This window comes from Protopterus annectens, chromosome 10.part0 (assembly GCF_019279795.1).
Source record: "Protopterus annectens isolate FY-2018-M chromosome 10.part0, PAN1.0, whole genome shotgun sequence".
Lineage (NCBI taxonomy): Eukaryota > Metazoa > Chordata > Ceratodontiformes > Protopteridae > Protopterus > Protopterus annectens.
In genome coordinates, this window is record NC_056744.1 from 964,447,625 (window position 1) to 964,464,962 (window position 17,338).

The 17,338-nt window shown below is 41.8% G+C and overlaps 1 protein-coding gene across 1 annotated transcript in view; it reads left to right on the forward strand.

Annotated features, from left to right (window-relative positions):
- Nucleotides 1–17,338, forward strand: part of LOC122813421 (neurogenic locus notch homolog protein 2-like) — a 1,182,542-nt gene that overhangs the window by 774,527 nt on the left and 390,677 nt on the right. The window contains exon 12 of the mRNA XM_044085736.1: nucleotides 274–384. Coding sequence (XP_043941671.1) covers nucleotides 274–384 — 111 coding nt within the window. The remainder of the gene's footprint in view (nucleotides 1–273; nucleotides 385–17,338) is intronic.

Below are 17,338 nucleotides of genomic sequence, written 5' to 3' on the forward strand. Positions count from 1 at the left end.
TCTGCGTTTCTAGCCCTTTTGTATTAGACCATTATAATTTCATTGTCCTGAGACTAGCCAAGCCATTCTTAAGCTTTAGTAGCTTCAAAGTGTAGCATTATGACTGACAAAGTAGTGTCTTCTAGGCACTAGTGCAGAGAGATGTGGTGAAATTGGCATCATCCACTGTTCACATGCAAAACAACTACAAGGTGGTCTACACTGAAGAAATGCAGCTTATCAGTTCTGAGAGTTAGAAGCAGTGTTCATAGTCATATGCATTGTGTTTTGCAGGCGACAACTGTGAAAACAACATCGATGACTGCGTAAATAATCCATGTGAATATGGTACCTGTCGGGATGGCATTAACCGCTATGATTGTGTCTGTGACCCAGGATTTACAGGTAAGAGTTGCAGTTTGCTCCGTAACTTTTTCAGTTCTGCTTTTCTCAGCCAGCATTCTAGTCATGACACCATGCACTGGTACTGCCACTTCTCCATGACACCATGCACTGCCACTTTAGCATGACACCATGCACTGGCACTACCACTTCTCCATGACACCATGCACTGGGACTGCCACTTCTCCATGACACCGTGCACTGGCACTGCCACTTCTCCATGACACCGTGCACTGGCACTGCCACTTCTCCATGACACCGTACACTGGCACTGCCACTTCTCCATGATACCATGCACTGGCACTACCACTTCTCCAACTGTTTGCTCTGCTTCCTACGTACCTGTCTCTCTGCATTTGAATTAAAAGGTCGGTGCGGATTATTCTTCCCTGCCACCTATTTCCTTTTTTACTCTTACATGCTTTATCATCTGTTGAATTGTAAGTTTCCATTTGTTGAATGTTTTGAGCTTAATTCTTCAGATATTTTTTGTTGTAGTGAAGCCATTTGTTTCAGGGGGGAAAAACTACCCAATTCTGTTATTGTACTAGTAAAGTTTCCTTTTTGCATATTTTATTAGAAAATCCTCTTATTCTTGGAGCTTTTTTTTTTTTTTGCATTACACCTCCTGTTCTTTTTACTGCAGCTTTCCATCTGCTTCTTGTATGATTTATTCATGTGTTCTAATTGACTGCTCTGCATTTAATTTCAGGTTAAATCAGTAATAGACTTGGAAATCTGCAATCCTGTATGTTGATACATTTCTATAATGTAATCCACCGTCAGATGAGCACATTTTATTGTCAGTACCTTGTAATCTGTAAATTAATCAGACCATCCTGCCCAGCAGCACATTACTGCACCAGTATCTGCAGTCTGATATTACACTGCAGTATCAGATGGTGCTTCTGTTAAGTACAGTTCTTTATCAGAATGTTTTTTCTAGCATGTCATACTGAGATACTTTCTGTCTGAGCAGCATTGTGTACCTGTATTCCTGTTTGCATTGGCATAGCTTAATGAAATATCAGTCCCAAATTGTAACACATTTTTTCACTGATTGTTCACTGTGTAACAGGCCATTGTACTGGAATCCCCTTGGACTAAAACTATTTCAGTACTGGAATATTTTCTCCAGTGGCTGTTAAAAATACTTGATAAACCTTCCCTAGTTGCACAGTTCTGTGTCATAGTCCTGCCAGTAACACATCCTTGTAATGGAACTTCATTATTTAGTTTTCAGGGTTGGGAATCATTGGCCAGTGCATCACATTTCAGCAACATACTTGTCTCAGTAATAAATTGGAGATTGAGTCACTTAATCTGCTCATGTTATACGAGAATATTTGGTTTGTGGCATGGTGATTGACTACTTTCCTAGCTGCAGATTTATGTATTAGAATGCCTGCTTTCATAAATTAGATTTTGATGGCAAATTGGTTTCTTGTTCATGTCTGTCCTATTTCCCTACATGTCAAGTAAGTTAGATTGCCTCCCATCTTAGCTGTAATGCTGTATCTCTGTCACATGCCTTCTTGAATTGCTTTGCTGGCTTTAACCTGCCACCTCTTCTAGTATGATGTTCATTGAGTCTCTCCTACCCAAATGTGAAAAACCTGCTTGTTCTTGACACTGAACCACCTTTTCTGTTCTGAACCAAAATGGCTGAATGTTCGAAACATCGTATACCCATAAACATTGCAGTATCAGGGCTATTGTTGTTGTGATCAGTTTTGGTGTTACAGTCCTGTTGACACCTGTGACAGTTTTTTGGAGCCTTTGATGTTCTTCATGTTTCACTGTTGCAGTCATTACATTTGGGTAATCTTCTGGCAGGTTGCCCTCAGTCGGCCTGAATTCCAAAGTCTTGGGTCCTGCGTCGGTTGCTGTCTTCTCTTCCATGACGTCAGGTCGTCAGGGGTATAAAACATACAGCCGACGCCATTTTTCTTTAGTCTTTCTTGCCGCGCGGTGCCTGAAGCAGAAGCATTTCGCAAGTGCCGGTCGGCCGACTACTGAAATATTCGAGTTTGAGTTTCAGAACCGAAGTCTTCACTAAAGCTAAGTACCCCGTTGGGGAAACTTTTTTCTTGCTTTTTACCAATGTCAGAAAAAGTTAATAATTGTATTACTTGTGGGCAGCAAATACTTCATAAGGATTTCCATTTATACTGAATTCCTTGCCTAGGCCCTGATCACAACATGCCTGGCTGTCGGTTTTGTGCTAGATTTAACCAACACAGTATTAAGCGTCAATATATTTTTGCATCTAAGTATTTTGGAAACAGATTTAACTACCCAGAAATGTCGTCGGAAAGTAATCCGACTACCAGAGTACATAAAAAACGCAAAGAAAAGTACAGAGAAAGGCAGTCGAGATCCAAAACCAACAACGAAGCTTCTCATAAGCCAGTCGCCGGTACTCAGTGAAGCACTTTCGCAGCCCCTGATACCCACTACCTTCGAGTCGTAGGCCTCTACCGACACCCATGTGGAGTCCAGCAAGCCGCAAGATACTCAAGGTATTGGACCAACGGATGTATCTCCCTCGGATGGGTCCAGAGCCGCTGAGCAGACACCGGCTTCTGAGGGTGTATTCAGACCTCAACATTTTTATATCAAACCGACGAAAGCTGCAAAACCAAAGGCAAAGACACCTTCTAAAAGTAAAAAAAATGATGCCTGAGCCATGTGTACAGGCCTCTATGCCTAAAAAACAGATGATCAAAATGGCTGAAGACCGTATTACCTTGATCAGGGGTACCCATCCCCCTCCTGATAAGAGGCCAAGGCAAGACACTGACTATGAATTTTCACATCAGGTTTCTATTTCTTCTGAATCCTCTTCTGGTCAGGAATTATTTTTACCTCCCTATGAGGATTCTGATGCTGAGGAGTCTATTCCATCTGCATCTCCTCTTGAGGACTATTCATTTGGAGAAACCTTGCATACTTTGAGGGAGCATTTTCACTGGGAGAGTCAAGACTTCTCAGAATCAAAAAAGAGGCTCAGGGATTTCCTTCTTCTCTCTCAGCACAAGCCTTTAGCTATTCCCCCTGTTTTACACATTGTGGATGATGTGTTTTCGGAGTCGAGCCTGACCCCTGACTCCTTACCTCCGGCTCCCAGTAAGCCTGATAGGTATTACAGGGTCCCTGACTCTCATAAATTTTTATTTAGAAACCCTGCTGCTGATCCTGAAACTATTTCACAGGCTCCAAAGGGAGTTAAGGCCTCAACAGCAAAAAACCCTACTCCCTCCGACAGATTCAAGGACACTGGACAGATGAGGAAAAAAGGTTTATACATCTGCAACCTTGGCAATCAGGGCCTTAAACTGTCAATTTCATATGCTTAAGTACCAACAACATGTTATGGGATTGCTGAAACAGAAAATGATGTTGATTTCCGAATGTGCAGAAAATAAGGAATTGCAGGAATTATTGCATGCAGCTGAACAATTTGGAAAGCATACTTTGCGATGTGGTTTTGATTCTTTAGAGGCCTCCTGCAGGGCCGCAGTTACTGGATCTGTGATTAGGAGGCATGCCTGGTTAAAGGAACAAAATTTATCTGATCATGTTAAAGCTAAATTGCTAGATGCACCTTTACAGCATGATTCTCTGTTTGGTATTAAGGCAGAAGAGGTTTTAAAGAAAATGGAAGACAAAGCTAAGTCTATGCAAACTGTTAAAGATTTCTTACAAGTGCAGCCACCTAGATTCAGTAAACAGTGGCCTACAAAAAATGTGTCCTTTCCTGTGTCAGACAGAGCTCAAAGGGGCAAATCCAGACGCCCTAAGGGTTCCAGGTACCAGGCTCAAGACTCATACAGGTCAAAGCAATGGGGCACATCCACCTCCAAATTTGGAGGAGATAAAGCGCAAACCTACAGAAAGCAATCCAAATGACTTCCCTCTGCCTACACCAAGCACTTATCTTTTGGCAGCACCCATAGGGGGAAAATTAGCACTTTTTGCTCAAAATTGGCAGTTAATAACCGAGGACAAGTTGGTATTAAACATCGTATCATAGGGATACTCTGCCAATGACAGATGGTTGGCCAGATCTGCCAAAAAAAACAATGGGCAGAGGCACAGAAACAGGTTATGTCCCTCATGGATATGGGGGCCATTCAGACAGTACCAGAACAGGAAAAAGGACAGGGTTTTTACTCAAGACTGTTTGGTACCCAGAAAGGACAAGGCTTGGCGGCCAATACTGGATTTATTGATTTTGAACACATACCTGAACATTACAATATTCAAAATGCTCACTTTGCAACAGCTTCTGCCCATGCTGGGCAAGAATGCTTGGCTGGTGACTTTAGACCTAAAAGAGGCATACCTGCGTGTCCCAATAAGACAGTCGCGCAGAAGATACCTCAGATTCAAGGCTGGCTTAATGCATTACCAATTCTCTGCACTGCCCTTTGGCTTATCTACTGCACCCAGGGTCTTTACAAAGTGCCTGGCACCAGTAATTGCATTTTGCAGACAAAGAAGTATTCAAATATATCCTTACTTGGAGGACTGCCTCATTCAAGCAGAGAACAAGGACACTCTTCTATGAAACCTGGCGTTTGTGAAAACGCTTCTAACATGCCTAGGGTACACAATAAACGAAAAGAAATCACAACTGGTACCCTCACAAAAGATAACATTCTTGCGTGCAAGCTTAAATACAATTGCCCAGATAGCTTACCTCAAGCCAGACAAACAAAGGCAACTGACTACTTACTTCAAACTGATGGCAACAAAAACCCAGTCTTCTGCAAGACAAATTCTGCAGGCTCTGGGCTTCATGGCTTCCTGCATCCTACTAATTCCATATGCAAGACTGAATGTGAGGAAACTTCAATGGTACCTAAAAAGTTTATGGAGTCAACATTCACACAATCTGGAAACAATGATTCCTCTCATCCCCTGCCTGCAACAGGAGTTTCTATGGTGGGCAAAGGCCTGTCACCAGAACATGGGACGACCCTTCACTCTACCCCCTCCCAGCCAAACGTTAACAACAGATGCATCAGATTATGCCTGGGGGGCTCGCATGGCAGGAAGATGCATTCAGGGCATATGGGCACCAAATCAAATGCATCTTCATATCAACCAGAAAGAGATGCTAGCTGTTCAAAGTGCCCTAACAGCCTGCAAGGACTTACTTCATCAAGGACAACTACTGATAAGGACAACACCACAGTCATGTCGTATATAAACAAGCAAGGGGGCACATACTCATACCCCTTTGCAGATTAGCCATGGCAGTGTGGAACACAGCTTTGATTTACCAAATAAATCTTCAAGCTCAATTCCTGCCAGGAAAACAAAACACTCTGGCAGACGATTTAAGCAGAAACCTTATGGATCCTCACAAGTGGAAACTAAATCCACAAGTCTTCAGCACGATACCAGAGAAATGGGGGAGCCCAGGCATAGACCTATTTGCCTCTCCTCAAAATTATCAACTGAAAAGATTCTGCACAAGGACTTATCACAGAGAAGCATGGAAAGTGGACGCCCTATGATTCATTTGGAAAAACCTATCAGTTTAGGCCTTTCCTCCTCTGCCTCTTCTGTCCAAGGTCCTCCTAAAAGTCAGACAAGAGAAGCCAAAGATGATATTAATTGCCCCGGACTGGCCCCACCAATACTGGTACCTAATCCTAAGGAACTTGTCTCAATACCCAGCTTGGACCTTGCCTCAAAAACCACAACTACTGTCCCAGCAAAACAATCAGATCCTGCACAATCAACTACAGACTCTGAACCTGGCAGCATGGCTAATCCTGTAATCATACAGATGACACCTCTCAGTAAAGCTGTGATGGATGTCATTTTGGAAGCCAGAAGGCCTAGTACTAGAAAATCTTATGCTGACAAATGGAAGAGATTCTGTGCTTGGAATCAAGCACAAGGAACTGATACAGCAGAACCGCAAATTTCTTAGATATTACAATACTTAACTGAGATGCTTGACAAAGGCCTATCTTTTTCATCAGTCAAAATCCATGCCTCTGCCATTTCAGCTCATTACAATAGAGAGCCACCAATCTTTTCTCATCCTTTACTAAAGCAGTATCTTAGAGGAGACAAAAATTTAAGGCCTCTTAGAAGATCACCATTACCTGCATGGGACCTCAATTATGTGTTTGAAAAGCTCACCCTGCCTCCATTTGAACCAGCTGCTACCACTGATATAAAGTTCTTATCATGGAAGACAGCTCTGCTACTAGCAATTACCTCAGCAAGAAGAGTTTCAGAGCTACAGGCCCTCATGGCTGTAGAGCCTTTTATCATACTTTACCCAGACAGGGTGTCTCTGAGGATAAATCTTACTTTTATGGCTCTTAAGCAAACAATTCATCTGCCAACTTTTTACCCAAATCTGCACAACAAAGGGGAGAGAATTCTGCATTCCTTGGATGTACACAGACAACTAATATTCTACCTGAGCAGGAATAAAGCTCTAAGAAAAACTGAGCAATTACTAGTGTCATATGCTGCAGGATCAGAAGGAACGGCTATTTCAAAGCAGACAATTTCAAAGTGGATAAGCCATTGCATCCGTTTCTGCTACTTACACCATGGCAAACCTGTGCCCAAGGGCATTAGGTCTCACTCCACCAGGGCTGCAGCTACTTCAACAGCCTTTCTCAGAGGAGTACCACCCAAGGACATTCTAGAGGCTGCTACTTGGAGTTCTGTTCACACCTTTACAAAGCATTACCGTTTGCCTTTCTACTCCTTCCAGGGCAGGCTTTGCCACTGCAGTGCTGCAGGGCCTTATAGTCTCACATAATGCTGTTTATCTCCAGCCTCTCAACCATAGCTTTGGAATTCTACCCAAATGTAATGACTGCAACAGTGAAACACAAAGAACATACTACAGCTGTGTACACTTACCATAAATGTAAATGTTCGAGTGTATTCACTGTTGCAGTCCAGGTTACCCTCCCACCATCCCCCTGTCATTCTACAGTTTATCTTTCATTCTCTATCTTCTACAACCTATGTGGTGTATTGGCTTGTAGATGAAGGTAAAGTTTATATTGATGCATGTGTATGTATATATATATATATATATATATATATATATGTAAATATTTGGAATATTGCTACCTTTTTGGGAGCACCTGACATCGGGGGCAAGAAAAACTAAAGAAAATGGTGTCGGCTGCATGTTTTATACCCCTGACGACTTGACGTCAAGAAATAGAAGACCGCAACCGACGCAGGACCCAAGACTTTGGAATTCAGGCCGACTGAGGGCAACCTGCCAGCAGATTACCCAAATGTAATGACTGCAAAATTCCAAAATTCAGAATGCTGACTTTGCAGCAGCTTCTGCCCATGCTGGGCAAGAATGCCTGGCTGGTGACTTTAGACCTAAAAGAGGCATACCTGCATGTTTCAGTAAGACAATCGTGCAGAAGATACCTCAGATTCAAGGCTGGCTTAATGCATTACCAATTCTCTGCACTGCCCTTTGGCTTATCTACTGTGCCCAGGGTCTTTACAAAGTGTCTGGCACCAGTAATTGCTTTTTGCAGACAAAGAAGTATACAAATATATCCTTACTTAGACGACTGTCTCATTCAAGCAGACAACAAGGACACTCTTCTTCGACACCTGGCATTTGTGAAAAGGCTTCTAACATGCCTAGGGTACACAATAAACAAAAAGAAATCACAACTGGTACCCTCTCAAAAGATAACAATTCTGGGTGCAAGCTTGAATACAACTGCCCAGATGGCTTACCTCACGCCAGACAAGCAAAGGCACCTGACTACTTACTTCAAACTGATGGCAACAAAAACCCAGTCTTCTGCAAGACAAATTCTGCAAGCTCTGGGCTCAAAGTCTGGAAACAATGATTCCTCTCATTCCCTGCCTGCAACAGGAGTTTCTATGGTGGGCAAAGGTATGTCACCAAAACATGGGATGGCCCTTCACTCTACCCCCCTGCCAGCCAAACCTTAACAACAGTGCATCAGATTATGCCTGGGGGGCCCACATGGCAGGAAGATGCATTCAGGGCATATAGACACCAAAACAAATGCATCTACACATCAACCAGAAAGAGATGCTAGCTGTTCAAAATGCCCTAACAGCCTTCAAGGACTTACTTCATCCAGGACAACTACTGATAAAGACGGACAACACCACAGTCATGTGATATATAAACAAACAAGGGTGCACACGCTCATACCCCCTTTGCAGATTAGCCATGGCACTGTGGGACACAGCTTTGACCTACCAATTACATCTTCAAGCTCAATTCCTGCCAGGAAAACAAAACACTCTGGTAGACGATTTAAGCAGAAACCTTATGTATCCTCACGAGTGGAAACTAAATCCACAAGTTTTCAGCATGATAACAGAGAAATGGTGGAGCCCAGACATAGATCTGTTTGCCTCTCCTCACAATTATCAGTTGAAAAGATTCTGCACAAGGACTTATCACAGGCAAGCATGGAAAGTGGACACCCTATCCTTCAGTTGGAAAAACATCAGTTTATGCCTTTCCTCCTCTGCCTCTTCTCGCCAAAGTCCTCCTAAAAGTCAGACAAGAGAAACCAAAGATGATACTAATTGCTCCGGACTGTCCCCGTCAACACTGGCACCCAAAAACCACAACTACTGTCACAGCAAAACAATCAGATCCTGCACAGTCAACTACAAACTCTGAACCTGGCAGCATGGCTAATCCTGTAATCATACAGACGACACCTCTCAGTAAAGCTATGATGGATGTCATTTTGGAAGCCAGAAGGCCTAGTACTAGAAAATCTTATGCTGACAAATGGAAGAAATTCTGTGCTTGGAATAAAGCACAAGGAACTGATACAACAGATCCACAAATTCCTTAGATATTACAATACTTAACTGAGATGCTTGACAAAGGCCTATCTTTTTCATCAATCAAAATCCATGCCTCTGCCATTTCGGCTCATTACAATACAGAGCCACCAATCTTTTCTCATCCTTTACTAAAGCAGTATCTTAGAGGAGCCAAAATTTTAAGGCCTCCTAGAAGATCACCATTACCTGCATAGGACCTCAATTATGTGTTGGAAAAGCTCACCCTGCCTCCATTTGAACCAGCTGCTACCACTGATATAAAGTTCTTATCATGGAAAACAGCTCTGCTGCTAGCAATTACTTCAGCAAGAAGAGTTTGAGCTACAGGCCCTCATGGCTGTTGAGCCTTTTATCATATTTTACCCAGACAGGGTGTCTCTGAGGGCAAATCCTACTTTTATGCCTAAGGTAGTTTCCAGTGTGGCTCTTAATCAAACAATTAATCTGCCAACCTTTTATCCAAATCCGCAGAACAAGGGGGAGAGAATTCTGCATTCCTTGGATGTACACAGACAGCTAAGATTCTACTTGAGCAGGACTAAAGCTCTATGAAAAACTGAGCAATTACTAGTGGCATATGCTGTAGGAGCAGAAGGCAAGACTATTTCAAAGCAGACAATTTCAAAGTGGATAAGCCACTGCATCCTTTTCTGCTACTTACTCCATGGTAAACCTGTGCCCAAGGGCATTAGGTCTCATTCCACCAGAGCTGCAGCTACTTCGGCAGCCTTTCTCAGAGGGGTACCAACCAAAGACATTCTAGAGGCTGCTACTTGGAGTTCTGTTCACCATTTACAAAGCGTTATCATTTGTCTCTCTACTCTAAATCCAGGGCAGGCTTTGCCACTGCAGTTCTGCAGGGCCTTATAGCCGCTCCTAACGCTGCTTAGCTCCAGCCTCCCAAACATAGCTTTGGGATTCTGGCCAAATGTAATGACTGCAACAGTGAAACATGAGGAACATAATACAGTTGTGTACACTTACCATAAATGTAGATGTTCGAGTGTATTCACTGTTGCAGTCCAGGTTACCCTCCCGCCATCCCCCTGTTATTCTTTCCTTCTCTATCTTCTGCAACCTATGTGGTGTATTTGCTTGTAGATGAAGGTAAAGTTTATATTGATGCATGTATATGTATATATGTATATATGTATATATATATATATATATATATATATATATATATATGCTACATTTTTGGGGGCACCTGACATCGGGGGCAAGAAAAACTAAAGAAAATGGCGTCGGCTGCATGTTTTATACCCCTGATGACCTGACATCATGGAAGAGGAGAAGCAACCGACGCAGGACCCAAGACTTTGGAATTCAGGCCGACTGAGGGCAACCTGCCAGCAGATTACCCAAATATAATGACTGCAACAGTGAATACACTCGAACATCTACATTTTATGGTAAGTGTACACAACTGTACTTTACACATGCAAGCACCCACACATGCAAAGACACATGCATCACAATTTAACATCATGAAAACTTTCAAATAGAAATACAAATGAAAAATTAATTTAGTCCTGCAAATGCACTTCATTTACTCTGTAAATCCAGTTTCCTTCTTGTCAAAACAAAATTTGAAAAATGTTGCATGAAATAACAGCTAGAATTACTTGTTTCTGATAAAGTCACTGACTGCATTAAAACATCTAGTGGAATGTTTCAGAGATGCTCCATTGTGTTTTTTTCACTTTAACTTAGAAGTACATTCAGTATTTGTTATTTTTTATGTTATTTTATTTTATGATCACTGGACAGTTTAGCGACTGTAAAAAAAAAAATGGTGGCCATTTCCATTTTTAACGGTCTGAGCTTCAGGACACTTTGATATGCTGGTGTGGAGCAGTGGACTTGTTCTTCAGTGGGCATTACCTGTAAATTAACAACATTTTCCAATCAGAGTAGGAATGTACAGGTCACCTGTTTTGTAACACACTATAGGATATGGTTTGTCAACCATGAGAATACAGTAAAGTATCTGCTGTCTTCAACTCTGTACAGTAGTTCTGATAGATAAGGAATTACTTTAATATTGTCACTCAATGATTTTGGGAAATCTGTGGATGTATTGATACAGAGTTGGCTGAAATGTAATTTACTCAAGTTTAGATGTTGAATTGTACACTTTGTCAAAAAAACTCCCATGAAATAATTTGCCTTCCAGTATAGAATTGTAACATTCCATGAGATAATTATTTTGTTTTTATTATTAGCTGGGTTGGTGCAGAGGACCATTTTCGCCCACAGACCTGGTTTAAGATGGTCATTATATTTACAGAAGTATTATAACAATGCAGTTTGCATTGTCATTTACATTCTGTTGTTGTGGTTAGATAACAGCATTTTGATTCCCAGGAGGGGGGTGTAGGAATAGCTAAGCATATATTTGTATTGACTGTCCTGCAGTTCATTTGGCCTTTCATTAAACCAAATAAAGAAGCTTATTCATAAACAGGAAATCCCTAGAATTGAAAACATTGTCCCAATTTTGTTGCAGCTTCTTGGATTAGTGCCAAGTAACACACCTGGCTGAATGCCAGTGACAAGATTCTAATATTTTTTGAACTGATAATAATTAACAGAGCAATTCAAGACAAGATGACAAAAGGTCAAATAAACTGGGGAAAGAGTATTCTGACAGATGAGGGTAAGTTAAAATTATTATACTTAAATGCTAAATCAAAAAGGTGAGTTTTTAGGGACATTTGAAACTGAGACTGTGGCAGTATTACCAATTTTCAACTAACTCCTAGATTGTGAGGAGCTGGTTTTTGTTCTGTCTTTGATATTCATAAGTGGATGCTTAAAAGTTCTATGCCCGACCTAGAAGGGATTGACGTGGAGCCATAAAACATACAAGTTATTCAACATATTCACCCCAAAATTCAACACACTTGGTATATGATTTCTGAAGTTTCTGTAACCCTGCCAAAAAAAATCTGAAGTCTGGTCACTGAAACACTGCTCCGCTGCTGCAATCACCTCCGAATCACTTAAAAATTGCTGCCTTTCAAACTCATGAGGTTTGGAAACGGGAAATAGTCAGATGGAGCAAGATCTGGTGAATAGGGTGGATGGTCGTATACATCCAATTTTGTCAACATTGTTTGCCAGCCTTGTGAACAAGTGCATTGTCTTGCAAAAAGAGAGCTACATTCAGCAGCTTCCTTCTCCTTTTTTCTTTCAGTGTCTCTCTTAATCAGCACAGCAAGCGACAGTAGTATTCTGCATTAAGTGTTTGGCTCCTTGGAAGATAGTCAGTTATTACAACACCTTCCTGATCCCAAAACACTTTGGCTCTGACCTTTCCTGCTGACTTTTGGGTCTTGAACTTCTTTGGCCTTGGTGAACCTGAGGGCCGTCATTGCGTGGACTGTTGTTTTTTTTTTCAGGATCATAGTGGTGTAACCATGTTTCATCAACAGTAACTAATTATTCCAAAACGTTGGCACCAGCTCAACAAAAATGCTGCAAAATCAACTTGAAAGTGTTCACATAATGTCTTTTCTCATCAGCACACAAACATTTGGCGCCCACTTGGCTCACAACGTCTGCATACCCAGCTGCTCAAGGATTATAAACCTAACATGCCCAACATGTTCCGTGAATATCTGTAGTGTCTCAGCAATTGTTTTAGCTGATATTTGCCAAGGTGCCAAAATCAGGTCATGGACATGGTCAACAATTTCAGGAGTTGACACCGTTTGAGGCCTCCCAGACCTTACTGCATCTTCGGGCTCAAAATCTCCACACTGAAAGTTTGCACACCACTTTTTCATAGTTGAGTAGGAAGGGCAGTTGTCACTCAATGTTTACATCATACACTCATGTATTTCCTTTGGAGTTTTCTCCTGCAGGAATAGGAGCTTCATGATGGCTCGGAGTTCCACACTTGAAAATTCCACACTTTTCATTGACATGGTTCAATCAATGATCTGAAACAATGTCAAAACATAGTGCTACAATTCTGTAAATAGGCACTTTACAAGATGAAATAACCGTCTTTTCAGCTACAGAGGCAAAAATAACACTCAAAATTTAGAAAGTTGATTGGGCTTAGAACTTTTCAGCACTTATTATAGAGTAATTCCTGGACATGTTCACTGGTGCTACCTTTTTTTCTATACTTTCTAATGGTGTATTAAATGTACACAGTGAGGGTTACTTTATCTGTACCTGCCAGCCAGAGTCCTTGGTGTGCATATAGTGCTGAAATTTAAAAAAAAGTGTCATTTGACGTCCCCCACCCCCCACCCCACAAGTTTATATCTTATTTTAACTTTTTATTTGACTCATGGTCTATTATACATACACGCTTTTCCTCCACTAATTTTTTTTTATCTGTGTTCTTGTAATTTCACTAGCTGTGCCCATATTCACAGCTTTAGAAAAAGTCAGATTTTTTTTTTTTTTTTTTTTTTTACTGAAGTTACATATACTCAGCTTGTCTCAGAATGCAGTAACCACATTTGCTTATCCTACATAAAGTATTGCAGGTAATGGAACTGTAACCATCTGGTTGTTCACTTCGAGCTTTGAGGGAGATGCATTAGACATGGTTCTTGCAGTGAAAACAATATAGTGTAGGTGTTCTTACATTTGACTGCTTTGGACATGTACGTTTGTCACTAATGTCTTTTGTCCTTCTGTATGTTTCTTCTATGTATGTGTAACATATTTACACACACACACACACACACACACACACCTTTCTACATTACTGCTTGCAGTTGTTGCCATGGTCTGGGCTATGTCTGAAGATGATTTTTTTTGTCATACATTTGTATGCTTACCCAGGTAACAAAAAAAAAAAAAAGAACACCTGTCTTTTAGAGACATAGATGTCAGACCAGGGATACATTTCTGAGTGCCCAACCATTTGTCAAAGTTACTTGAATTGGATTAGGGATGAACTCTTCTTCACATAGATGGGGAGCCTGTTCCAGAGAAGGGATAGTCTCTGGGACACATACCTGTCTCGCAAGCAGGTCCTATTTATATTGCAGTCAAGGTTTAAGTCTTTAGAATGGGAAATTCTGGTGCTGTGTTTTTTTTGTTTTTTTTTTGTGTGTAGATATGCAGGAGGTCCATCAGGGTGGGATCTGACAGTGCCTTGTATGCCAGGCAGAGATCTGCCCTCAACAAGCCTGTAGGAGACTGAATACAGGTGAATACAGGGACAGAGCCTTGAGGTGGTTTGCAGAGGACATGTTACTTGCACCCTGTAATCATTTAGTTAGGATCCTCTGTTGTCATTCCAACTGTTGGATGTTCCTGGTCAGGTACTTTCTGAAGAGGGCATTATACTCAATAATAGGTCTAATGAATGCTAAATACAGTGGAACAATGACCTTCTTGGACGAAGCTGCCATACTGTTTGTTTGTAAGTTGCACAACATAGAATGATTTCCTCACTTCTATAGGCATGTGATGGTCAAAGTCTAGATTACTGTCTTTGTGTGTCTCCAACCCCCAGACTACTGGGTCATTTTTAGGGGTGTGTTGTCAGTATGATAGTTACTTGGGGTGTATGCCTTCCTGAAGGATACTGCTATGCATTTCTTGGCATTTAGTTTTAGTCTATGGCTCTGACACAATTTAGTTGTCAGTATCAGCCCTTTGTGGAGAACATTTATGTCATTGTGGGATTCCGTGACTCTTGCTAATTTGCAGTCATCTGTAAGTTTAGTCATTCAGAGGCCCTTGACCTTGGCCTTGACTTCAGAGAAATAAATGCTAAAAAGGAGCAGTCCCAGCACAGATCCCTGAAGGACTCTGCTTATGACTGGCCTCTTTGTAGAGTTGGACTCCCTATTTCTAACTTCCTGAGTCCTTTCTGTGAGTCAGTTGGCTACCCACTGAGTGACAAACAGTCACTAGAGCCATTGATGAGGGCAAAACAGTCCATACAGCCTACCTGGACTTGGCTAAGGCCTTCGACACAATACCCCACTCAGGCATCATAGATAAGCTCAACAGCTTAAACGTAAACCCTTATGTCACTAGATGGGTTGCAAACTGGCTAAAGGACAGAACCCATAAAGTTAAAATCGCTGGAGCAATGTCAGACTCAAAGCCAGTCACAAGTGGTGTCCCACAGGGATCTGTCCTGGGACCCCTCTTGTTCGGCATTTATTTCACAGATGTTAAAGCAAACATGGGAGGGTTGTGGCTGACCAAGTTCGCAGATGACTGCAAACTAGGCGCCATAGTCGATACACCAGCGGACACATGCATCCTACAAAAAGGCCTCACAGAAACGGACAACTGGTGCTGGAGTCACGGCCTTAAACTAAATGCCAAAAAATGTATAGTCATCCCCTTTGGGAAAAACAAAGTACCCACAAATTATCACATAGACAGCAACCCACTGAGTACGGAAAACGTAATCAGAGACCTAGGGACCCAAGTCGACAGCGACCTCTCATTTGACACCCACGTTGCCAAAGAGGTTAGAAAAACATTCTACCTTGCACACCTCATCATGAAGGGATTCACATCCAGATCCAAGGATGTCATTGTACCCCTATACTCTTCCCTAATCAGACCCATGATTGAGTACAACGCCCCATTTGGTATGTACCTCACCCGGCATTTGCAACAGCTGGAGAGACCATAAAAGTACCTCACCAAGAGGTTCAAGGGTCTCCAACATATGTCTTATTCTGCCAGACTAAAGAAACTTCAGCTCTATTCAGTAGCATACCGCCTGCTCAGAGGTGATCTCTGCCTGATGTACAAGGCCATGTCCAATCAGGATCTGATGGACATGCTCCACCTCAAAAAATCCAAATCCATCAGGACCACGAGAGCTAAAGACTTAAACCTCGGCACAAGTATGAATAGGACATGCTGGAGGGATAGATTCATAACCCAGAGGCTTCCCATGCTTTGGAACAAGATCACAGTTCATATTGGGCAGAGCCCCTCACTGACTCTATTCAAGAGAAATCTTGATGAGTGGATGGGAGATCGTAAGTTTACCCCAGGGGTCACATCTGTGTCACTGCTAGACAGGGGCACAGTAAACTAATTGTTATATAAGGGGACCTTCATTTTGTCACTATTAGACAGAGGCACAGTATTCTAAATTTATTCTGTACATTTTTGTACCATTTCATGGGGTGGCAAAAGCCACATCACTATGGCTAGGCTTACAAATGCCCCAGGGCAGATAGCCTAGTACTAAACTATGAAACTATGTAACGTAAGGGTTATACATAACCCTTTGAGTTTGTCAATAATGCCTGAGTGGGATATTGTGTCAAATGCCTTGGCCAGGTCAAGGTAGGCAGTGTGAACCTTTTTGCCATCATCAGTTGCTTTGGTGACTTTCTCAAAGAAGTCCACCAGGTTGAGTTGGCATAACCTGCCCTTGATGAAACCAAATTGGACTGAGTCCAGTGTTTGGAGGTTTCCTATGTCATTATTGACCATTTCCATGATAATTCTTTCCATGGCTTTGCATATGAGACTAGTGAGATTTATGGATTTATAGATGGCCAACCTTTGTGCAGAGCGCGATGACTGTTGCTGTTCTCAATTTATAAGGCATGAAGCTTGTTTGGAGGCTAGATTTAAATAACAGCTCCAGTGGGCCTTGATAGGACATGGTTCATGTTATTTTGAAGACATCTTGGGATATTGTCTGGGCCCATTGATGCAGTGTTTTGTATAGTGATAGTTGAGGGAATTGTTTTCAAAGGTAGCTCCTGAGTGGAGTTTGTGGGAAGGAGGGGGTAAAATTGGAGCTGAATTTGTCAGCCAATAGATTTGCTACGTCTTCCAACTCAGTATAGGCAGCTCCTTTAACAATTAGTTTGGCACATTGTTTTGTAGGGCCTTTGACGTTGCGGACTTAGCTGTAGAAAGCCTTGTGGTTGTCCCTGGCCTGGGAGACTATTTGTACTTCACATTTGGCTTTGGTAAACTTCACTAACCCTCTGAGTTTTCTCCTTAGAATGATGACAGCATTTTTCTTTTGCTGGTCATTGCACTTCTTAATTTTTGCCACGGTTTTCTTCCTTCTGTTGTACAGTTTATTGATGCTGTGATTTCACCAACATGGCTTATTTTATGA